Below are 24,272 nucleotides of genomic sequence, written 5' to 3' on the forward strand. Positions count from 1 at the left end.
ACATTTGTTATTTTTCCATCTGTGACCAACATAAAGAAGTGTGACCTTTTTCTCGTATACCTCAGCCAAGTAAGTGACCAGATTCAAAGTTTTCTCTGCAAAGGCATCATGGAGGTAACGACAGACCACGTTGATCCAGTTGGTGGAGTCGCGCGAGTAGCTGTGTGTGCTGTAAAGGCTCATCATATGGGCCAGGTTAGACAGTGTGGCCGACTTCTCATCCGCACACACTTTGGCAATCTTATCGGCTGTCTCCTTACAGAAAGGAGTGGGGTTGTCAAAGTGCTGGATGAGATGCGGCAGGAGGCACAGGATGTTCAGAGGAAAACCTGCAGACATGAAGTAAAAGTCTAACCTTAAAAATGTAAATCAATACGAATAAATAGAACTGGGCTAGGATGAGTTTTCTTGGGTCAAAATGGGCTTATGCACAAGTCACAGGTCTAAATATAGATAGGACAAAATCCTGGTATTACCTTATTTAACAGATGTTAAGATTTATTGCAATGCCAGAGATTTTCCTTTGGGGAACCCAAAAAACTCTGACTCGTTTCTGAGCAACTGGTCGTTATATATGATCAATTTTCTTGTCTCTTTTATTCATTTTAGATTTTAAAAACTAAATTATTTAAAACTGTAAAAAAAAGTCATTAGTTACCTGCTACTTGTGAAGGGTCTACCAGTGTCTGTCTGGAGACACTGATGAGCTTACTGAGCAGGTGGATGGTTAGCTCCTGAGTAGCAGCAGAAGTGAAGCCCTTCAGGAAGAGTTGCAGCAGACCAGGGAAGTTGTACCACTTCAGCTTGTTTTGGACCGTCTCCAGACGTTCTCGGCTGTCCGCACGATCCAGGGGCAGCTGGCTCAGCAGCTTGTTGAGCAGTCGCAGAGCCAGCAAGTACTCAAACTCGTAGTCTGACTCGAGCAACGACACGGCGATCCAGAATACCGTGGCCATCAGATTTGAAGGGTCCACAGGTGGCACAGAGTCCCCTCCTGGACTTCCCGGACCTCCTTTGCTTAGTGATGATAAGCTCCGTGTGCGAGCCAGGTTTGCATAGCTGCCACCAAGTCGGTCAGCAATGTCCAGGGTGTTACTCCGACGCCTGTCAGCTTTTCGTTCACCCATCATCAGGCTGGCTCGAAGAGAGTTACTGCGAGTGTGGACATAATGCAACAGACCACTACTGTTCATATTCAGCTGGCCTGTGCTTTTCCTGTTGGCAGCAAACTTGGCCCCCAACAAGTGGTCGTGGGTGGAGGTTCTGTGGAAAAAAAATGGCAGAATTTTTTACACAGCTATTGCAAAATGTGTCAGGATGTTAGTTAAAGCAAGAAGAATTCGAACATTAAAATAATGAAGCTACCAATGAGAGGACTTACTGTGCTAAGGCAGTGAGGAGATCATAGTTTTTCACTGTGTCTGCTAGTGTGTCAATGCCAGACTCCAGCGTCAGGAGAAGCTCAATGACAAAGCCCTGAGGAGAAAAAGTAGGAGAGGTCAGCTCCTCAGAGGGAAATCAAAGATAACAAAGAGTTAACACATAGCATCTATGTTTTTCTACGGAAACAACTCACAGGCCTGTTTTCCAGTTTGCTGCAACAGGTTTACTATATATCCTGGCACATGATGTGCTTGACGATACAAAGAGTGGAAATGGGAAAGTAAACTAAACCTAAACCATTGGGAAAATAATTTGATCACATTATGTTACTGCAGTCATCCCTCATCAAATGTAAAAGCATAACAAGATAAGAAGGTTGCTTCTTCATCAATAGTATTCATGCCTTCTTTAAACCTTTGTCTGTCCTCAAACATTAACTAAAAATGATAGACCGATAGTAAGTTTCTGTGTAGAGGCAGTTAAACAAGAACTGATGAACTATTTCTGTAGGAACAGGCTTTGCACACCCTCTCATATACATATAACAGACATAGAAAATCAACCTATTTTTACATTTGAGGTATGGATCTCCCCACACATATGAATGACTTAAATGCTGTTCTCACACTCAGTGCAGCTACTTTCATTGCTTACAGTGGAAGTGTAATGCTGCAGCACAGATTCTGCAAATGGGCCACGTGTGAGGAATACAGTGCAGCCACAGGGTAAAGGACACTGGTCTATGCATGGCCACTGTATCACTGTTATACATTAAGTGTCAAAATCATGTTGCTAAATGTGTGAATTTTACTGGCAACGTGGCTCTAAAACAAAACGAAATGAAAAAACCCCCCCCACAATTTAAATAAAGAACATTTGACGTTTTGCCATGTCCTATTAAAAACCTCATTCTATGCTATATTTTGCTGTAACACAAGCAGAAATGTTTTTAATAGCTGAATGATCATGTGGTCAAATTAAATATAACCTTTAAAATGTTGTTTCATGTTATGCATTTTGACATTGCAGGTAAAAGACTGCAGACTTTTTCTAAAAATGTTCTGACCTGAGCTTCCTCTCCAGGGTCTCCTACAGTCTCAACCAGCCGAGACAAAATGTCAGACAGTGTGGCAGGAGTCAGAGGTTGTTTGAGTGCCCTGAAAATCTGGAAAGAGCGACCGGCATAGTGGCGAGAAGAACAAGATAGAGCTGACCTTAGAGCTACTTCACTCAGCAATGAGTCCAGTTGGAAACCTGAAAGGATACACAAGCACAAACAGGTAAATATGACGAAAGCACCTAATAAATATCAAGTAGCTGTGAACCCTACAGACCTGTCTGGGAATGCTTGAAGACTGTCACCACATGTCTGACAAAAGCACTCAGCTGTTCAGCGCTCTTAATGTTGGAGTTCTTAGGTGACACATCCTCGTGATTCCAGAGCGGACCGCGTTTTCTACAATATACAAATAAACACACATGAACAAATGACCTGAAACACTATCAAAACCTTTAGTGTTATCACACCAAGCAAAGAAACTAACTCCAAAAATCAAACCCATGCAAATCAAAGTACCCCAGTCCTTTTAGACACTGCTGGAAGCATGAAAGCAAATCATTGTACACAATGAGTAACATCAAACAACGTGTTCATAGAAATGCCTACTAAACATGTGAGGTTATATACATTTCAAAATGCTAAAAAAGACAGTTCTTGCCAGCAGCAAGTAGTGACAAGCATAAATGTCATCCATTTCTGGGAAAAAGTTCTTTTTTTTTTAAAGTCTCTTCTCACCTTGAAGTTATAAACTCAATCAGAGCTTTGGCCTTCTCGTCATGTTCAACAGTGACATCTACTTCACTCAGAAGCGTGGGAGAGAGGTGGGACACAGCACTGACCCCTGCACCAAGGCTTATACTGGACGACGTCGAGCTCGAGCTGAGGCCAGAGTCTGTCATCGGTGATGGCTGACAGTCTGGCAAAAGCTCCTGTATTCCTATAGGAACAAATGCAAACACATTGTCAGCTTTTCTACCAGCATTTTACCAGCCAGGTGGCTAGCTTGGGCTAAACACAGATAAAAGGTACAACTGTTAATAATATAAGAAGACCATAAGTCGGTGTCCAATAGTGAAGGTAGGCTAAATGATTTCTGTATAAAAATATGATTCACTGCTCTCCTTGTATAGACACACATTACTTTATCTTAATTTCAGAATTAGAAAATAATAGCGTCTTTTTCTATGGAACATTGATATTGTGCGACATGTAAATCTGTCTATATGGTGGCAGGAGGTTGCTGCCACCCAGTGGTCAAGTTTGGCATTACGCCTATACGTGTCCTGTTCCCTGTCCTGTTGTTTTCCCTTCATTTCAAAATAACTAAAAAGCAATCCTGTAGCTGATAGCGAATCTGCACATGTTCCACTATAAAACAGTGATTCTCATTATTATTGCTCTCTTCCAGTTCTTGTTTCTGTAGCAGAACTAACCTGTGAGGTTGAACTCTTGAGCTACAGGCTTCACAGTCAGGACCCTTGGATCATTGAAGTCTCTGTTGCGTAAAAGCACCATAGCGACAGACTGAACACTGCTATTTGCACCCTGAACTATGAGCAAGTGAAGCAGCAGGCGTTTGCAGTGCTCATAGACCTCTGGGTGCTGGTGATCTAAACCTGAGAAAGACACAAAAGATGACGACATTTGACATCATTCAACTGGAATTTATAGACCTAGTAAAGGATTATTTATGCAAAAATCCAAATATGCCTAAACATTTTGCCTTACCATATACAAACATATAAAACAGCACAAAAAGAAAGTGATTTACCTAAGAAAACTGCGTGTAGCAGGAGTTGTAGGTAGGCACTCCATTCTACTTTGACCCCATGGTCAACAATGAGGTCTGTGAGTAGGATGACTGCAATGTTACATCTGAAAAACAGAAAAAGTGTACTGGATTATAAAAAGAACTCAACACTGCAATGCTTTGTGAGACAAAAAGCAGACTTTGGTGTACCTGTGGAGAGGTACAGCAGGCGTGTTTGTCTCTGGCAAATAGTCCACAAGAGGGGACCAGCAGCCTCCTGTTGGTGGGAAGGGAAGAGGCTCTGGCTGATTGTGATCCATCACTTTTAATCGCCAGTTAGCATAAAGCGGCATGGAGTCACCTGGAAAATGGAGAAGATTAGCAGGCATGGTAGTGGGTGGTATAAAAAAAAAAAAAAATGTAATGGTGAGTAGGGAGAAGAAAAGATTTCCTGCTTACTCTTCTCATCTTCATAGGAGCCTCCAGAGCTGCTGCTGTAACGAGATTCCAGACGGTGGTGGTGGCGGTTCAGGTTGCTGTTCAGACCACTGTAGATATCCAGGTGTGTGCAACTGTATAACAAACATGCATGTTTAGAAGGACAATGCCACTTTTTCCTCACTAACCATGAACTTTAGTCCAACACAACAAAAACGTTTAATTCATCAAGCCACAGATTGTATACAAAAGAAGGATGTAGCCTGAGGGCCTGTATAATAAAACCATTGAAAGTGCTTTAAACCTGTATTTATTTAGGGCGTATAATCAAGTGGCAAAAAGACTCTACAGGAGTCTGAGAAAACGATCTAACTGCTCAGTTCATGACCCCAGTAAAACATTTACTATGGTTGTATGTTTTAGTTTTAGTTAATACAGCATGATGTTAATTCTGTAAATTTTAGTTGGTTATTTAGTGCAGTGTCTTTGTCCACCATTATAAAAATTGGTTAATATTTATTTGAACTCCTGAGTAATAATAATAATAACAATACATTTTATTTATAGGCGCCTTTCAGACCCTCAAGGTCACCTTACAGTAACACGTAAACAATACCATAAAAACATAAGAAAAATGTATATATAGCAAACACTGTAAGATAAAATTTAGACATAAACAGTCATAAAAGTATAAAAGCAAATATAAAAACTGAGCAAAGTAAAAATGGCCTAAGACAGATCAAGTGTATGCAATTCTAAACAGATGAGTTTTGAGTAGTGATTTAAAAGTGGTGAGACAGTGTGTGGTCCGTAGAGCAAGTGGAAGTGCATTCCAAAGTCTCGGGGCAGAACAACTAAAGGCTCTGAGTCCCATGGTAGTCAGGCGAGCAGGTGGAACTGACAGAAGGGAAGCTGAAGAAGAGAGGAGTGTACGAAGGGGTGAGTATGTATGGAGAAGATCGGATAGATATGGAGGGGCGAGGTTATGAAGCGCTTTGAAAGTGAGAAGCAGGATCTTGAAATTGACATGAAGGTGAATTGGGAGCCAATGGAGCTGTTTAAAAACCGGTGTTATATGTTCAGTAGATCTAGTTCTGGAAATAATACGAGCAGCTGTATTTTGAACCAACTGCAGTTTATGGAGGGATTTATGAGGTAAACCATAGAGAAGAGAATTACAGTAATCCAGACGAGATGTGACAAGAGCATTGACAAGTATGGCGGTACTGTGTGGTGTGAGTGAGGGATGAAGACGGTTAATATTACGGAGATGAAAGTAGGAAGACCGAGTGATATTATTTATATGTGCTGTGAAGGACAGAGTGCTATCGAAGATGACACCAAGACTCTTAACCTGAGGGGAGGGTGTGACAACAGAGTTATCAATGGATAACGAAAGACTGGTTGGAACTGTAGTCAGTTTTGATCTGGTGCTTATTAAAATGAATTCTGTTTTATTGCCATTAAGTTTAAGAAAGTTGTGAGTAAACCAGACCTTGACTTCACTTAAACAGTCAGGAATGGATGTGGGTGGGAGAGTAGCTGTGGGTTTGGAGGATAGGTAAAGCTGGGTGTCATCTGCGTAGCAGTGAAACTGGATGTTATGCTTCCTAAAAATATTACCTAGAGGTAGGAGATAGATTATAAAAAGTAAAGGACCCAGGACAGAGCCTTGGGGTACACCGGAATTAACTGGAGTAGATACTGATCTGTGAGGGAGTAATTGAACAAACTGTGAGCGACCAGAGAGATAAGAAGTAAACCAGGCGAGTACTGTACTATTGATGCCAATAGATGCTAATCTGTGAAGGAGGATGCAGTGGGAGATAGTGTCAAAAGCTGCTGTAAGGTCAAGGAGAATGAGGATGGATATAAGTCCAGAATCAGCTGCAAGCAAAAGATCATTGGTGATTTTTACTAGGGCTGTTTCTGTACTGTGACATGAACGGAAGCCGGACTGAAACTGTTCGTAAAAGTTATTTCCAATGAGATGATGATGAACCTGTGCAGCCACTATCTTTTCAAGAATTGAGTGGATGTACATGTGCTTTTTTCATGTCTTCAGCATAAAATATGACTGACCTGACAGAGACATTTGTGTTTTTCCTCTACTTATACCATCTAATAATAACAGAGCATTGCAGTTCTCTGTTTTGTACCTGTCATCCATGTTTGAGTCTTTCATCTTGCTGTCATGATGAGCATCATTTCCTGGCACCATGGTATTGCTGCTGGAGGTTGTTCCTGGGAAAGTAGACATTAAACATTTATCTCCTGGCACCAGAAACATAGCATATGACCTCTTGGCCTAAGCTGTGAACTTGGGCATTTATAATGCTCATTAACCTGAGGTGACTGAAGGAATCTTGTAACTGGAGGTGATGCGATAATAAGGGGGGTTGTCCATGTGAGTGACAGCTGAGCTGACAGGATCAGTCAACTCAAGCTCACACATCAACTCCTCCAGCAGCTGCATAGTCTTATCTCTGCCCAAGAAAACCACCACTCGTTTCACCTGAGGACAAAAGGGGTTGTCTCAGTTTTGAGGCGAAAAGTCATGAAGATTAAGTATCAGACACAAGGACATGGCACATTGAATGTGCTGCAACTTACATAGGGCAAGAGGCTGGGGTCACTGCTGACTCCAGACATACTGATGAGGAAGTGAAGAATGATTTTGAGGTTCTTTGGCCAACTATCTGCTAATGTAGTCCAGACATTCTCGATCTCTGACAAGGCAAACTCATCGCCATACTGTTAAAAAAAATATATAATAGTTTAATGATCAATGAATTTACCCAACCAGCATTTTAAGATGTAGATGTGTAGATGGTATGTCAGCTGTTTCACCTTAGCAGTCATGAACATGAGGTTGTTTAGCACCATGGTTGTAGCACGAGGGGATCCCCAGCCCTCTCCACGGAGCCAGCGACGGCTATTGACCATCATAACTTCTCGGTCTTGCACATCCTCATCATCCTCGCCACTGCAGCAGTCCTCTGGTCGTCGTGGAGTTGGTTTGAAGTCAACCAGCTCCACATTATTCATCCAAGGTAGGAGGTAGTGCAACATTACTTGACGACCACCAGGATGTGCTGTCTGGATACGCTGACTCACCTCTGCAGTGTGGATAGTACAAACAAAGACATTAACACATGGGTGTCAAACTCCTTACAGTCACGAGCCACATATGGCTCAATCAAAAGCTGAGGTGGGGGTAAAAGTATAATTTTCAGTGGGAAAAAGCTAACTTTTTAAGTGTCATAGACAGTTACCAAGATGGTTGCAGAGTGGCTACCATTTGAATGAACTTAGCTAAATGAACAAAAGAACCTTGAATGGAAATTTACAGCCAAATTTGAATGGGAAAATTGTGCTTATCTCCCCAAAAAGTCAATCAACAGCAAAAACAGAAAACATATTAGCCGACTATCAAGTTTTATCAGCAAAAATCTTTTCTCATAAAAAATAAAAAAGACCTAAAATAACTGGTTTCACAGTCAAAGGAAAGTGAGATATTTCAGTTAACGGAATACTCATCATATTACACTGCATTGCTACTCAGCTCAAAGCATCATACAGTCATACAGCCATGTAGCAAACCTGAGAAGATGGGCAAAGTGAGCTCTGGGTAAGTCCTTGCAAGCTCCTCAGACAGCTGGTAGTAAGACACAGAGTAGAGGTGTGGCAGCGGTGAGGGAGGGGTCAGAATGCCATCTGTCCGCTGAATCTCCAATTTGTGGGCATAACGGAAAAGCTTGGGCTCCAGGATCTGCGTCACACAAACAATCACAGATTATTAAATTAATGATTAAAGACACAATTTTTTATTTTGGGGGCATCTATATTATGTGTAGGACAAAGAAATTCTGACCTGTAACAGCTGCATGGACAGTTCATAGATTTCCCTGGAAGAATCAGCCGCCTTGAACAGAATCAGGTTGAGCAGCACCACAGTGTCAAACTGGTAATCCCTAAAAGAAATATAACACATCCGGTATTTAAGTCACAAGTAGGTGGAACCTTAAAAAAATGACATAAAGATGGCACCATGTGGTACCTGTTGTGAAAGACATTGGCAATGGCCCTAAAGCAGCCGGCAGCTACACGACGGGAGCCAGTGTAGCAGCGGTCCACAGCCCAAAACATGAGGTTGCTCTGGTCTGGATTCAGTTCTAGTAGCAACATTACAGCCTCACAACCCAGCTGGTGAACCTAAAGGAAACCACACAGCAACCGTTAAGAATCTCTCCTTCAGTCTACAAAACTCTGATAAGTTTTACACATAACTTCTTAATATCAAATATAAATATCCAGAATTAGAATTATAAGACTGAGGTTTGCTGTAAACTGCAGAAAACTAATATATACTTTACAACAGCATAAATATAATTAAAACTTTTATTGTATTTATTTTATTATGTAGACCTTTAAACATTTAGCAGGGCTTTATCGCAGTACTTCTGAACACCACTGTGTGGTGCTAGTGTCAAATGAAGTGAATGTGTGCTACATAACTTTGACCTCAGGAAGTCTTGCGTCACAGACTAAACCTCCTGCTACTTGTGAGAAAACATCACCACTCAGGCTTTGTGACTGGTCATAATACTGGGATTTTGTGGTGTGACATTTATTTAATGACCAGAGACATAATTATTATACTTTAAAAGTACTCAGCAGACATTTAACCTTATAAATATGTAGTGCATATATAAACTTTATTTAGAAAGCTAATATAAAGTTTAACTGGATTATAAAAGGCTTGTTTAAGGTTAGGTTTCACCCACTGTTTAGGTTCAGGAGGAAACGATTGTGGTTTGAAATATGAGGAGATGGCATCAGACTTGTTTCACTATTGCCACCATGCTTGAGTCACAGGTTTGACACTGTAGGAAACTTTTTTGCATAGATCTGAGACACCGGTGGTTTTGACATAACAGTAGTAGTAATGAAACCTTCCTTACAAAATGTCTTGTATGAGCTACACTGCAAAACATATTCGTTTAAATAATGCAAATAATTATTTTTATTTCACAAACCCATTACATAAACATGGATTTTAAGATTACCCATTATAAAAAATTATTACTAAGAGTTTTATTGCTAAAGTTTAATTACTTGTGGATTTCCCACTTGTTAATGATAGTTATCAAAGTGATACAATTTTAGTTAGAATAGATTCAAAATGGCAGCATTTCTCTGACCTTCTTGTCCTGAGAATCCAGGATATTGTCCAGCCACTTGTAGAGGTAGCCATCAGAGGAGAGCCCTACATTGTCAGCTACAGGGCCACAACATAAGACTGCAGACATGGCCTGGAACAAAAAAAAAAAAGTTTGTTGGTTATCAGTAAGTGCATGAAACAGTATGTAAAAAGCAGATTTTCTTGAAATTTTTATTTGTTGTACCTTTAGTGCACAGTACTGATGGCGGTTGATCTGGATATTTCTGTCGCTGTAACGATCCAGGGGTGTGAACATAATGCTGAAGGGCCCAGCCCAGTGACTGAACAACATGAACAGACTGTGTCTCAGTGATTGCTGGGGGAAGATGGTCCTCCTCTGGTTCACTGAAGATAATAAGTTAAAGAAATAAAGAAAATTGTGAATTGAGGAAATTGCTTCTGACTCAGTGCAAGTAAGCATTTGTTTTCATTAAGAGATATACCTGGGACATTCTGAATGATGTTGGCCACAAGTGCGCTGAAGTGACAGCGAATGTCTTTCAGAGTGTCCGAGTCTTTGTCATTCTCAGCCTCGAGCAATTGCCTGGTCAGATCAACATACTCGAGCAGCGTACTATTCAGAGAATGGCTCTCCGAATCCAACCCTCCACTTGCTCTGTAAAAAGAAAAGTTTATAATGTTTATAAAGTGCATATAGAAAAATAAACTCCTAATCATGTGGTTACTCTAGATGTTTGAGGATTACATACACTTGACTGATGACGCCAGCATCAGCAAGTAGCTCAAAAATCCGGACCAGCTGGACCCTGAGGATGTCACGACGCCTGCGTCGCTTCATGTTCTGCATAGTAAAGAATTTTTGAACTCAGTAAAGTGTGTTTCTATGAACACAGAAAACATTTTCAAACCATCAATGAAGGGCACTTACTTCAGGTCTTCTTTCTAGAGCTTCCTTTATGATGGAATTTAGCTCCTCCATCAATTCTCTGCACAAGAAAACAATATATGTAAGCCATCAAAAAGTCTTCATAAATCTAAAAATGTATCGCAGTGTATAGTGCTGATTACCTGAAGACCATGGGGTTGGTCCTGCCAAGCCCCAGCACAAGAGACTCTGTGATGTCCATGCTCTCAGAGCGCATCATTGGAACAATGTGTTTGAACAGTGAGGAGGGGGACGGAGTGCCAACAATCTGTTAACACACAGAGCAGAAATGTAAGGCTTAAGTGTTGCAATAAATTATGCAAAATCCTCTAATTTTTTACTGCTGTTAGATTTTTATGTGGCTAGTGTGCTGTTATAATTTGAGACTGTCATACTTGCATCGTGAGTGAATTTCAGTATTTCATCCTTTGTGCAAAAGCTCCTAACCATTTGTTTTAAAATATTTATGAATGTGTGTGAAAACCTGGCAGAGAGTGTTGCTTATGAAATTGCCACCTTTGAATCATAACTGTAGCCGCTGTCCGGCGTGGACGCCAGCGTCTCAGGCGGGGAGCAGCGGACGGAGCCAGAGGTGGAGGATGACGAAGACATGGAAGGGGAAGGAGAGGCAGAGCTGCAGCAGAGAATCAGGTAGTTTCTCCAAAGGCCAATGTAGGAGTCACTGCTGTTCAGACTGTTGACCTTCTTTGCATTGATGGGGCTACTGCAGATAAAACAAAAGCAGTAAAAACAAGAGATAAATAACAAGTGTTTTATGTCGAAGGTCAACATAAAAATGCAGCTTTAATCATAATTCTTTTGTCATAGAATTAACCCAGTTAATAAGCATAAGAAAAGTTATGTTTTGTAAAAAAGTACTAATTGCCTAAGTAAGCACATAATGTCATCATGTAGGCATCAACACCCAGTATTCAGAGTCAGACCATAATGAATACACCCACAATGACAAAGAAGTTAAGGAAACCTACTTAATGTCAACTTGTGGAGACAGTAGTTGCAGGCGGGTGTAGGCAAACATCCAGGCATAGTTGATGGTGGTGGGGCAATGTTTAGGTAGATTCTCCTGTCTCAGGTAGCTGGATAAGCTGATGACCCAGGGGTCCTGGCCCTGAGTAACATGGGCAAACACCCAGATGTGCGAGGGGCTCACTACATCAAACTGGTGGCTGATGGGAGAGGAGCTCCACTCTGCTAGTGTCTGCAGATCAATCCCACTGGGACAATACAGTAAGTTGGTCTACAGGGAAGAACAAAAGATGATGAGAAGTATGTACTCTTAAAAGGTTTTAGGATTTTAAAAAAAACAAGAGAAAATCCATTCATACCTGGTCGGCGCCTGTGAGGTGAATGAAGCTCTCCAACACCGATGCACTTAATCTATCCATTACATCAATAGCCAGTTCTTCATCTCCCTGAAAGATTAAGTAAGACAAAATGAACGCAATTGTCCTTGCACTAAATTATCATTTTCTTTCCATGCAGGTTTAAACATGTTTTGCTTCTTTTAACATAACAATATTCCCTGTAAGCCCAAGAAAATTACCTTGCTAATGCTCAGTGCAGTATGGAGAGCTCTGACCTCCTTGAGGACATTGACTGCTAGCCTGCGCGTGGCAGGGCGGCAGCTACAAAGCACCACCAGTGCCAAACCTTCCACCACATGCAGCACACCTAAAGGAAGATTACGCTCCAAGGACAGAGAACGGCCACTGCTTGAGCTCTGTTGAAAATAACATGTAATTTATTTTAAACATGTTTGTCAGGCAACATAAAACCAATGAATACAAACTACACTATTGATTCAAAAACAGCTTTTCTTCACCAACCTGTGAATCGTGGCTTTTATTGCTGCTCTGCACTGCCTGCTTCCACTGGATGATGAGCTGTAGAAGCATCTTTACTGCATTGTCCAGCAGTGTGGGATGAACGTCAGTCACCTCTCTGACTATGAAGTAGACAAAACCTGAGAGTACGTCTTCTCGCCATTCTGGGAAATCCACCATCAGGGCCTGAAGGGTAGTAAAGGCAAGGCCACGCAGTTCTTCATCCATGTGGATGGTTAGTCTAGAGGAGGAGAGAGACCCAACAGGAAGATGGATATTAAAAGACATGATGTGTGCAGCAATGTGTCTGCAGAAAGTTTGGCGGGGGTCAATTACTTGGCTAGAAGCTCTATTAGGTCTTGTCTGCTCATGCCATCTGGTATCAGTCGTGGGATGGCGGCCACACACGTTCGGAATAGATCGATCTTTGGCTTCCTCTCTCCCCTGCAGGACAGACAATTTATGAGAACCTGTTAATAGGTCATACCACAGGTCGCACCACTCAAAGCTTATAACTGGGTCAGGCTTTCCAAACCTTTGACTGGAACTCTAGGTCCTACATAGCTGCATGGATGGCAATAGGAGAGCATAAAGCTGTTGTTACATACGTGATCATGTCCTCAGGCTCCTTGTTGGACATCTGTACATTAGTCATGCTCATGGAGCGTCCCACTTCCTTGTCCAGGTGTCGCAGGATGTTATCCAAGGCTTTTCGTACTTGCGGGTAGTATAGCGACATGCCTAGAAAAAAAGATGGCGTACAGGTTAAAAGCTGCCTCACCTTCATCAAATGTTAACTCTTATTGTAAATGTCAGCTGTTCAAGACTCAAACCCACCTATCACTTTTGCTTCTTCATCAGTGAGGGTGGTGTTGAGGAAGATCTTTTTGACACGCAGGGTGTTGCCAGAGGGCATGATGATCCCTGTAGTTGGCATTGGAGGTTCCCCGTCTTTCTGCTGTAGGCTGTCAGCAATCACCAAGAAGGCTCGCAAACCGATATTCATCCTCTGGTTGGGCAGAAAGACAAAGAGGATAAGAGATAACATACAAACATTCCCTCATTACCAGAAGCTAAAGTCTGATCTATACTTTACCTCTGGATTGATGGTAAAGGTTTTGTGAGACTTGCCCACGCACAGGAGGTCATAGATAATCTCCTTCATAGCAAAGTCCAGTCTTTCCTGTAATAATCAGCAAAACCACAATCACTAAACCACACCTATGTGGCGTGTGCCTAATTCTATTTATTTTGCTGTGACTTTAAAGTATGTCAAAGTTTGTGCTCCAGGCTTACCTGAGCTATGAACTGGATGATCTTGACAAAGATGTTTAGGGGGGTGTCTCTGGGTACCACACTGCGCGAGCCTTTGGGAAAAAGTGCTGAAACGATGCTGAGGAGTCGACTAGCAAGAGAAAATGGGGACACTGTTTTTTAGCTGCAAGTATTCTCATACAAAACCTCTTAGGAATAGGACAACAATAGTGGGTCGCAAAAAGACTGTTTGTTGGGTACTCTGCAACTGACCTCTGCGTGACAGTGTTACTCTCACACTTGATCCTGATAATATAGACCCACAGCAGTCTGTAGAGTGACTCTAGTGCAACACGGGACATCTTTGGGTCTTTATTCTGTAGATGTTAAAAAAAAGAGAGAGAAGGAAAGAAAGATATAAGCCATCCATTCCATTTTGACACTTTCATTACTTACCTGCGAGAGACCAGTTTGTTGCTGTTATCTGGAGAAACTTTGATTAAACACATTGCAATGGCATGCAAGAAACTGATGACAAAATTGTTTTTCAGTCTCTTTGTGAGACTGCTAGTCACAAATTGATATGTGAGCACTGAACATCCACGTGGTCTGATGAGCTTCATGCTTGGAGAAATTTTTAAGGTATAGTCGGCAGCAAAAGGAGGAAAATGCAGTATTACGCTGAGTACAAAGACAGTCACTGTAAGCCGTGTAGAGTCATCACCAGAAAATTAACTGGGCAAGCTTTGTAAAATGCAAACATTCAATATTAAATTTAATTGTACATTAATTAAGTCCTGGAGTACTCCTTGTCCAGTAGATATTTCACACTTTTCTTTCTTCCAACTTGCATCCTACATCAGGGATCTATATTAACGGTATACACTTAAAGGGTCTTTGGTTCTTTAGAGCTACCAGGCTGAGAGAATGTGATGTGATCATAGTGTGAGGGATTTTCCAGTTAATGCCTTTACATTTTTCACATGATTAACATGAAGTTTTATGAATTTGATAAATGGTTTTAGGTGGTTATGGCCCAAAGTTTTCTATAACCCTTACTAAATGTCTCATCTCCCATTAGCTTTTCTTAATACACTAAACAAGCTAACAAATTTGTGTATTTTTATTTAAAAACATTTAATTTAATATGGATTTCATTTTTAGTTAAATTAAGGATTCTTTATGCTATTTGTCAAAAGTAGCAAATGTCATACTAAATGTGACAAATGCTTTTGTGATTAAGGTGAAGTGAAACTTCCTGTTGCGCAAACACAAAATCTGTCACTCTTTTTGTGCCTCAATGATTGATCTAATCTTTATATATCTTCCAGTCACTGAAAGACTGGTACAGTGAACGGCAGGTGACTCACAAGTGCAGCTAAAAAGAGCTGCTCAGTGTCAGCATTTTATTTTTTTAACAACACAAACTCTTGTGATAAGATGCTTTTAAAGCATGTGAATAAACTTTAATAGCTCTGTACTAAATAACACCAATAAAATAATTAAAAACTCTTATACATGCACAACATCATCATCATCATTTTTTTTTCCAGTCTAACATTTGGCACTGAACACCAAAGCCGCAAACGACACAACAGCTGACCTAGTTATCGCCGGTTTTTAAATGTCTTTTACTTTTGTAACATAATCAAGATGCCACAAATCGAGTATAGCCAGTGGGGCAAGTACTCGATTTGTGTGAAGGGTTGAAAAAGCACACTGTAGTGAGACTACAGTGTCGCTACATAAACTAAAACCCAGAACAGCAGGCAAGCTAAAGGTATCGCTGCGATAATGAACACATCATTAAATGCTGAAATATATTTTCCTGTCTATGCCAGACCCTCTGGTAATATATACCAGAGACACATCATTTCTGACATAATGAAATCTTACATTAATATTTAACGTAATTAACAACAGGAGTTTGCATTTTATTGCAGCACTTCCGTGTGTCTACTCTTCCTGCATATGCTGTAACAGCTTGCTCGGTATACATGTGAAAGAAAAAAAGGCCACTTTAAACATAACAACACTGTGGGGCTCATATAGTCATGAACCTGTGATTACATCTGAATCATCCACACATTAAATACGCCTGATGTCTTTGATATCGTCACCAGTCTGATGACTACTATAATGTGCATTCAACGTGCTAAAAAGTACACAAATGTTAATAATTAACCAATTTTTTTAAATGACATATTATAGGTTAGATTCTTGTAAACCCTCTCGTCACGCAGAAAGACAGAATAATCTCCACCTTTATCAACTTACACATTTATCTATCAACTATTTAAATGCAGTAACAGGTCACGCTAATTTATTAATATAAATAGCATACGATAACTTCCTTTACTTTTGGCAGTAAGTGTAGTGTGGTAGATGTCATTTCTAATGCTTTTCTTATCATATAAAAGAAACTTTTTTCGCAGGGGTTTTAGTTGTAACAGTGTTTCTATGCTGTGGCAATTAGCTTAAAGATTCGAGTACTTTCCCCACTACTGTGCATCTCACCGTGCAAAAATGTATCAACAATCAAAATGAAATTATTTAACTACAAAGACACAAAAGCAAAACACCACTGCTCATAAAGACAAAACCAGCTCACCCACAAAGCCTAAAGCAACAACACAAGCTTCAAGTGTCCCCTTCATTTACTGTTTTCACTGAGCAACGCTTCAATGTCACACCAAAGAACGATTAGCCTCTTCACAACTCCACTAGCCTACATCGTGATCAGGACTCTGGACCGTTAAAAGGAAGGGAGCATCAAGCTAGCCACCATCACCAGATAACTCACCTGCAGCGTCTCAATCTGCTTTCGGATGCTGTTGTTAGACGGCATCTGGAGCGAGCCAACGTGAAAAAAAAGGGTCAAATAACAGGAGACAAAGAATGTAGGGTTTGGGGAGGGACACATGCAAGTTATAAGCAAAAACAAAGACACACAGCCTAAACAGATATGACAAGAGCAGATTCAACTCTCTTTACTCTTGTCAATGTGACAGTACATAAATCAACATTAACCTAAAAGAAAAATAATGAACTGTTCAACATACAACTTGCATGTTGAGTAAAGTAACAGTTCATTTGTATTTGATATATTTTGATGCTATTTATTGTGAAAAAAAGCAAAGTAAAATAAGGTGTGCTGTGGTTTAGAAATCAAACACACAGAGAGGGAAATTACACAGAAAGGAATATACGCAAGGCGAACACAAGGATGGAAAAACAAAAGACAAAAAAGAAAAATGCCACAATATTTGTCCATTTCACCTATTAAGCCAATGAGCAGCAACGGCCAATTCAGTTATTCCGCACAAAATCCATGCTTAACAAGTTGTATTTTAACCATGTGGGGTTCAGAATTTAAAACAGGGCTGCAAAACTACGGCATAATCTCTGAAAACCGTTATGTGTATTTTTTGTCACTCCATCATGCATTTACTACATGCAGACATATAAATAAAGGTAAGTAACTTGTATAATTATTCAACCAAGCAACATGAATTCTTGACTTTTCGCTTCAGCGTAGAGACAGAAAACTACCTCGCTCACCTGGTTGAATTTGACTTTTACCGAGTATTCAAATGATGCAATTTGTTAAGTGAAGCAGAGCCCTTACATTTACAACTCTCAAGAGCAGCCACAAGGTTAAAAACACGACCCGGCAAATCACTAAAATCATCACTACAGTCAAACCATAGCACAAACCCACAAGATCACAGATCTCAATCACAGAATCACTATCAACGCTTGGGAAAATTACTGATTATTATTTTTCAAACAGAGGAAATGCAAAACAGTCACTCTAGTGAAAGAAAATGCTGGAATGAGATCACTGAAAAGACAGACGGCCATTCAAAACCACTGGATAGCAGTGGAAAGTCACAAAGACGCAAAGTGTAATTTATCCACCAGAAGATCAAACAGTCTCCTCAAAGGACAATCAATGCAGAATGGGAAAAGACAGTCATTAAGTCAGGCAGTCAAGTCAGTGATTTGGTCAATCTGCCTCTGGGTTGAATGGTCAGAAACGGGAGGGAAACAGGTTTGATCCCTTTGTAATTGGTTTACGAGGAGTGATTAACAGACCTGAGTGAAAACAGCACTTGAGTTAACATATTATGCATTGTGCATTACAGTTTACATTTCATTACAGGTTTACATTAAATGTACAGCATATAAAAGTGCTAGAGTCGCATCTTTGAAATTAGCCGTAGATGTACAACCAAATAGAATAATTTCTGCTTACACATTTGCATTTTGTCCACTTTTGAGTTTATATGGTCCATGCATGTTATACACACTAAATAAAAGCTTTACTTTGCTTTACTTTTACATCATCAAATCAAGTGCTATTCCTGTCCAGATCTGGTTTATTGATGATGGAGGGGAAAGCACATTTTGATACTGAGACAGAACCACAGAGCACACCCTTGACAACAAAGACAACATCTTCGATCAACACATCGGTATCAGGACACCAAGATTTTGTTTACTTTTGTCAGAAATAACCTTTATATTAATTATTTTAAGAAAAAAAAAAAAGCTGTATGGTTCCTTTGCACTACCATAAAAACACCAGAATATAATTTTCAGACTTGAACTGAATTAGATAGGAAAAGTGTAGTGACTTTAAAATACCTTAATATAAATCTACTGTTTCACCTTTGTGAATTGAACTGGATTGTAAAGGATGATGCTAACATTACCTTGAGGTGTGAGAGGCAATTTTGCAGGAAGATGTGCCAGTTGTTGAGAAAGAACTGCTTCTGACTGACACACAGCAAGCATGTCACCAGGGGATACAGAGCCTGGGGAGAAAGACTGTGTCAGAATCAAAATAAACTGGTTTTCTCACGAGGTCTGAATTTTTTGTATGCGCTTCTGATCTGAAAACAAAAGGCCTCCCACACTAAAGACAGACCAAAAGCAAAGACAGTATCACAAGCTGAGACCAAAAGATCTATTTATCGCAGTCTGCACAATACTAAAACTGCTGGAAGCATCATCAACATAACGTGTTACATTAGACAAGGATGAAAAGAGAAAAAAAAGAAGAAAAAAATAAAGGTACTTCTTGCCTTAAGAACAGCAAATATAATGGACAAAGGGGCGAGACTGTATTTATTCATTTTAGACATAACATTATCTGGATGATAACGTCAGACTTGGTGGTCTGGGAGCAAAATAATGGTGTCGACAAAATAAAGGAAGAGTGAGAGATAAAAAGAAAAGGAAGTGTTAAAAATTTGAAGTAAACAGGGTCAGGACTGAAGAGGAAGAGAGGAAAAGAATGGATGTCAGTGTTATTACCAAAGAGTGCTTCTTTCTAGAACTAAGGTCAAATGTTGTCTGGTAGAGCATCTCCACAAAGGTTTTTAAGCATGGCACGTTGACTTCATTTTTCACCGCCTAGAGGATGAACCGAACATTAGTTTGGCAAAACGAGATTCAGACTCAATGTTTACGCAACAGTCGAAAATTACACAATGTTTTGCTGGTTACTCACAGCAGCGACGGGGATGAGAATCTCGACAAAAAGGCCAGCAAGAGCGTGCTTTATGTCTTTATCCTTCACCTCCAGGAAATACTGGGCACATTCCTAGGAAGGATACCAAGGGCATGCATGTAAACAAGAATGCAGCTAAACATCATGCAGACGTGTCATTACACTCCATTTACATGAGTTAAGTAGAAAATTTAAAAAAAAAAATAATTAAAAAAAATAACAGGCCTGGACCCAAACAAAATATATACACAGACCTAACCAGTGTGATAAGAAATGCAGTGATCAGACAATATAATTTGGTACAAGATCCTATGGGAACAGAGTAAAGGACATAAACCATAGCATGTTCCATTAACACAGTAGGAAATTATGGTAATGGAAAGAGAGAACAGCAAGTGTTTTTTTTTCCCCCAACCACTGTATAAAGATTAATGAAAAAGCTAGTGCTCCATTCACAGCTCCTAGCAAAGCCTGAAATACATTTACACTCAATTCTTGGCAGACCTCACCTCTGATCGTTACTCATTTAGCTATATGAGCTATTGCTACAGAGAGCTGCTGAGTTTGAACAAAGGGGCAGCAGTTTAAAAAGAAAAAGAAAAAAACATCTGGTACAATTCTGCAAACGCATCTAAGTTACACTTGCAGGTATACTCTGCATAAATAGTATTATTTACCTGCATAAACTGAAACGAAGCCTCAAAGTCCTCCACAGGATACATTTTAACCCGAAAGAACTTCATGCCCATGATGAGACTGATAATGCTTTGGACTACGTGAGGACTCTGCTCTTTTTGCCTCAGCTCCTTCAGTTCTGTGATGAACTTCTTCCTCACTGCCTGGAACCTGAGCACAGAGGCAGAGATATATTAGCACTTACAAAAACCCTCCCAACAAGAGTTTGTACGGGGTAATGCATATAGGCAACATTCTGCCTGGCAATGCACATTTAAATTTAATTACTAAAGAATGTAATTAAATGGTTTTAATTGTTCTAAAATTCAGTTGCAATATTTGTACAAACAAATGTCTAATCCCATTTATTACACTGTGCTCAATTCACACCGTTTTTTTATGAGAAATGTGAAAAACTGTAAACAATTTGTCCAGTCTTATGCTTAAAGGCACAGTTCAGCTTACTCACTTTGACTGTGTAAGAACCCCTATAACCTCAGCATACAGGTCTGCAATGATGTGCACGTTGCCAGTGTTGGGTCCACAGTACCTGGAAATTAATAAAGGATATGGCATCAAGTCAAACAACTGCTGAATTATTTAACATACATCAAAAAACTATTCACACAACAACAGAAGCACTTAAAGTAACTGTGTTTACTTGAGGTTGACTCAAGATGCTGAACAAGAGCTACTTGTGCCTTGTTTAAATGCAAATAATGAGCATTGAGCCAGTCTGCTCAAACAGACATAAATAAATGACTGACTCCCTACTGCAAAGCCAAAGAGGGTATATTCATCAGCACTTTTTAGTCCGGTCTTATTCATCTGTGTCACTTCTCTGTCTGGAGTTTGATGCTTACTTACCCCTCTTTGTGTTTAAAGTGCTTGAATGCCAGGTTTAGGACTTCGTGTACCAAAACATCTGGCACTGGATGAAGAGGAATCTGTGACGTAAACACGAAAACATTAGTCTTATTAGAAGCATTGATAGTTCTCATTTGCTACCATTCATTACTCTCCCTTCAGGAGCAAAGCCAAGGACAACTCTGCCCTGGTCCCTAGGGACTGGCTCTTAGTTCAGAATGCTGCTCAGTTCTCGACAGTCCACTTTAGAAACACACTCAGCTGGGAGTTGGTATGTTGCCACTGAATTTATTAACTTTGTGCTCCCTAGTGGGAAAGCCCTGAATAGCTACACTGTAGTTCACTTCTCCACCACAACATAAACAATACAAATATATTATAATACTGACATGTTAGTCTGCAAATCACTGATGAGTTGAATCAGGAAAAAAGTACAGTAATTCAAACTGTCTCATAAATGATGACACCAGCAATTAATAGTGTGGCCCTATTCTGTTCATTTCCCATTTGTTCCAAATTCTTATTCCTGGACTTCACGAGAGCAGCTTTGCATGCTTCACAGGTTTATTTGCATTACCAAGGGGCCTTAGTGCAGCCCCTCAGTGCATCCTTAGGCTACATCCACACTAATGCGTTTTCATTTGAAAACGCGTTTTCAAAACGCTCTCGAAAACGCATACATTTCAAAACGGTTCTTTTGCGTCGCAGTGTGGACAGCGAAAACACAGACTTTCTAAAACGATAGCGCATATTAGTCATATGATGCAGTCATGTGACCAATTAAACTAAATAGCGGAGGGCATTATACAACAGTTGTTTTGTTTGCTCTCAATTTTGACAGCCCTATTAAAGATTAATATCAGTCTGTACATGCTCCAGATAGCTTTTCTTCAAATTCATTAATTCTTACTCGCTTTTGCAACTTTGTACTTTTGTGTTACTCGCAGCAACAACTCCACCTCATTGTTAGTCCATTTAAAAAACTCTGTGCTTCTCCTCAACATTTTGCCGTGACGTTTCAAAGAGCCGGAAAGTAAATAAGCGGCAGACAGAAATGAGGCAGGCCAAATCTTCTTGCGTTTCATGCATGCGCAGTACTGGAACGTTTTCGGCCGTTTCAATGTGGACGTGCAACTCTGTGAAAATGACTGAAAACATCTATCCGGGCTAGTGTGAACGTAGCCTTAGTATGAAACAAGCTGAAACAAGCCTTTCCCTTTAATGGCTCAGTCACACTAGAGTAAAAATAGGATTGCAACCTCTTCGCGACTAGGGAAAAAACTGGTGGTTTTGTTGCCATCAGTAACCAACTGCAATTAGCTAAAGCAACCAACCGATTGCCCAGGCTGAGGGTGCAACCGCTTGGAAGAATACTTCCGATTGCAAGGTGATTGTACAGGTCCCTTGGTACGAGGCCACCTGTTTCCAAACAAGGGCAGTCTGAGTCAGACTGATTGCAATTGCGCCATAGATTTGCAAATAACTGTGGCCTAATTTATAAACACAGACAGACAACATGCTGCAATCAATCTGAATCAATCTGAGCTGATCTTGTCTGGGATCTGTCTCTTTTACCAGTTGGCTGCCAACTGGTTGCAAACTGGTTGTATTCTGGTTATATTCTTGTACGAAAGCCAGGGCTGCCGAGCGTTTACCTCATTTTGCAGTTAAACTGCCATCCCGCAGAAAGTACGCCACCAGATGTATAGGAATTTCTGAATTGCTACTTCAAACATAAATTATAGGGTTTCCACGGAATACTGACTGCGAGTAGTTAACGTGAATTTCTGTGCATGTCATGTGCAACAAATTGACAATTTTCACAGATTCATTCCAATTAATCGCAATATTATCACAAAAAGATTGTGTGTAATTGCCAACTTGGCCACACTCAAATTGCAAGCTGATAGAAGACTGAATCCATCTTATTGCCAAGTGTTGCTCTGGCTTTAACCTCTTTAGAATTTTACTCTTCCACCTTGGAAGTTTGTGAAGTTTTGCCAAAAATCTCTCTTCTGTTTCTCATTGTGTTTTATCATAATATTGTTGTGTCGAAGATAGCAACAAGTGGTTGCAGACATGGTCCCCGTCTGTGAAGCAACCAACTGTCACAATAATTTTGGTCATGCAATGATCTCCAACCACTGTTTTTTCTAGCGTGACTTTACCATAAGATAACTTTTTTCTGATTTGCTGCTGATCTCAAATAAAGGGTTTGAACAGCAGAGCCAGAGCCAAGAGTATGAATAACTGTCTAAAACCAAGTGAATAGTTCGATCAACCAAACAACTGGGTGCAACAAAAAGGTAGACAAGTATACCGGCTATTTATGTAATAAAACTGTACTTCATAAATCAATTACAGTCAGAAGTCTTTAACTGCACAGGAAATGCATATCTGATATTCAGGACATGTATCCAAAGTAACAAAATAATATATAATAACACACATAAGGCAGTTCTACATGTGGTAAAAATAAACTGCATTCTCAACCACTCACTAGTTACCAGGAAAAGATCATGCCAACATCAGGTCAAACAGGTGCACTGCACTTCTTCTTCCATATGTAAACATTCGTCAACCCGACTGGCAAATTGTTTTTATAGGCAGTGTAAATCATTAAACACAGAGTGTCAGGTAACTCACCTGTTTTAGAACTTCCACTGAAACTAAACAAAAAATGAAATCTATGGCTAAGTCCCGGCGCTCCAGAAGGTAATCTTTGTCCCGATGCTGTTCATCTCTGCAAAACAGGAAATATAAGTCAACAAAGATAATCCTAAAGCAATCATTTTTGCCCATAATCTTTTTGTTCGAGAGAAGAAGGTTAAGAATGAATGAAACAATGATAAGTATCTCACCCTTTAGACTTAGTACTCGAGCGAGGCCTGTACTCATAAGACTCGTCTTCAGTGCCACTCTGCCGCCGGTACCAGTCAAACAGTGTGCGCAATAGGGAGGGCAAACAGTGTTCTGCTATTGAGCTCATAGAGCTTATTAACTGGAAAACAACAACATGCTTGTTAAAACAGCTGGCTATTCCAACTAAAACTACACAAAATCAGCATTTTCACAATTCAAAAATTTAATCCTATACAAATTACAGCATGTGCGTAGAGAAGGCTGCCCCACAAGCAGTACTTATAACTAATGAGGAGCATTTAGGGTGAGTACAGAACACTAGTCTTAACTAAATTTCAGTGCTTTATTTAGATATGTGACATATGACATAAACTTTTAGTTATTTCATGGCATAATGCACCTTTGAGCATTTAAAGTGCAAAGACAGAGCGTAAGTGTCTAAGTCATAGTGCAGTGAGAGAAGAGATACAAAACACTCCAAGCATGGCTTTATTTAATGCAATATCAAATT

The 24,272-nt window shown here is 40.1% G+C and overlaps 1 protein-coding gene across 1 annotated transcript in view; it reads right to left on the reverse strand.

Annotated features, from left to right (window-relative positions):
- fryl (furry homolog, like) overlaps nucleotides 1–24,272 on the reverse strand; it is a 59,987-nt gene that overhangs the window by 18,424 nt on the left and 17,291 nt on the right. The window contains 42 exon segments of the mRNA XM_019351469.2: nucleotides 61–329; nucleotides 659–1,263; nucleotides 1,382–1,476; nucleotides 2,450–2,637; nucleotides 2,718–2,839; nucleotides 3,179–3,380; nucleotides 3,877–4,059; nucleotides 4,215–4,318; nucleotides 4,404–4,554; nucleotides 4,653–4,765; nucleotides 6,791–6,875; nucleotides 6,978–7,146; nucleotides 7,245–7,385; nucleotides 7,482–7,750; nucleotides 8,235–8,403; nucleotides 8,506–8,605; nucleotides 8,692–8,846; nucleotides 9,836–9,946; nucleotides 10,040–10,200; nucleotides 10,299–10,471; nucleotides 10,566–10,657; nucleotides 10,745–10,802; nucleotides 10,885–11,009; nucleotides 11,258–11,465; nucleotides 11,731–11,999; nucleotides 12,088–12,174; nucleotides 12,306–12,482; nucleotides 12,589–12,826; nucleotides 12,922–13,029; nucleotides 13,194–13,326; nucleotides 13,423–13,594; nucleotides 13,682–13,768; nucleotides 13,882–13,990; nucleotides 14,113–14,216; nucleotides 18,558–18,659; nucleotides 19,162–19,260; nucleotides 19,358–19,450; nucleotides 20,035–20,203; nucleotides 20,502–20,582; nucleotides 20,900–20,979; nucleotides 23,546–23,642; nucleotides 23,761–23,900. Coding sequence (XP_019207014.1) covers nucleotides 61–329; nucleotides 659–1,263; nucleotides 1,382–1,476; nucleotides 2,450–2,637; nucleotides 2,718–2,839; nucleotides 3,179–3,380; nucleotides 3,877–4,059; nucleotides 4,215–4,318; nucleotides 4,404–4,554; nucleotides 4,653–4,765; nucleotides 6,791–6,875; nucleotides 6,978–7,146; nucleotides 7,245–7,385; nucleotides 7,482–7,750; nucleotides 8,235–8,403; nucleotides 8,506–8,605; nucleotides 8,692–8,846; nucleotides 9,836–9,946; nucleotides 10,040–10,200; nucleotides 10,299–10,471; nucleotides 10,566–10,657; nucleotides 10,745–10,802; nucleotides 10,885–11,009; nucleotides 11,258–11,465; nucleotides 11,731–11,999; nucleotides 12,088–12,174; nucleotides 12,306–12,482; nucleotides 12,589–12,826; nucleotides 12,922–13,029; nucleotides 13,194–13,326; nucleotides 13,423–13,594; nucleotides 13,682–13,768; nucleotides 13,882–13,990; nucleotides 14,113–14,216; nucleotides 18,558–18,659; nucleotides 19,162–19,260; nucleotides 19,358–19,450; nucleotides 20,035–20,203; nucleotides 20,502–20,582; nucleotides 20,900–20,979; nucleotides 23,546–23,642; nucleotides 23,761–23,900 — 6,393 coding nt within the window.

Source organism: Oreochromis niloticus, linkage group LG23, assembly GCF_001858045.2.
Source record: "Oreochromis niloticus isolate F11D_XX linkage group LG23, O_niloticus_UMD_NMBU, whole genome shotgun sequence".
In the NCBI taxonomy this organism is placed as follows: domain Eukaryota; kingdom Metazoa; phylum Chordata; class Actinopteri; order Cichliformes; family Cichlidae; genus Oreochromis; species Oreochromis niloticus.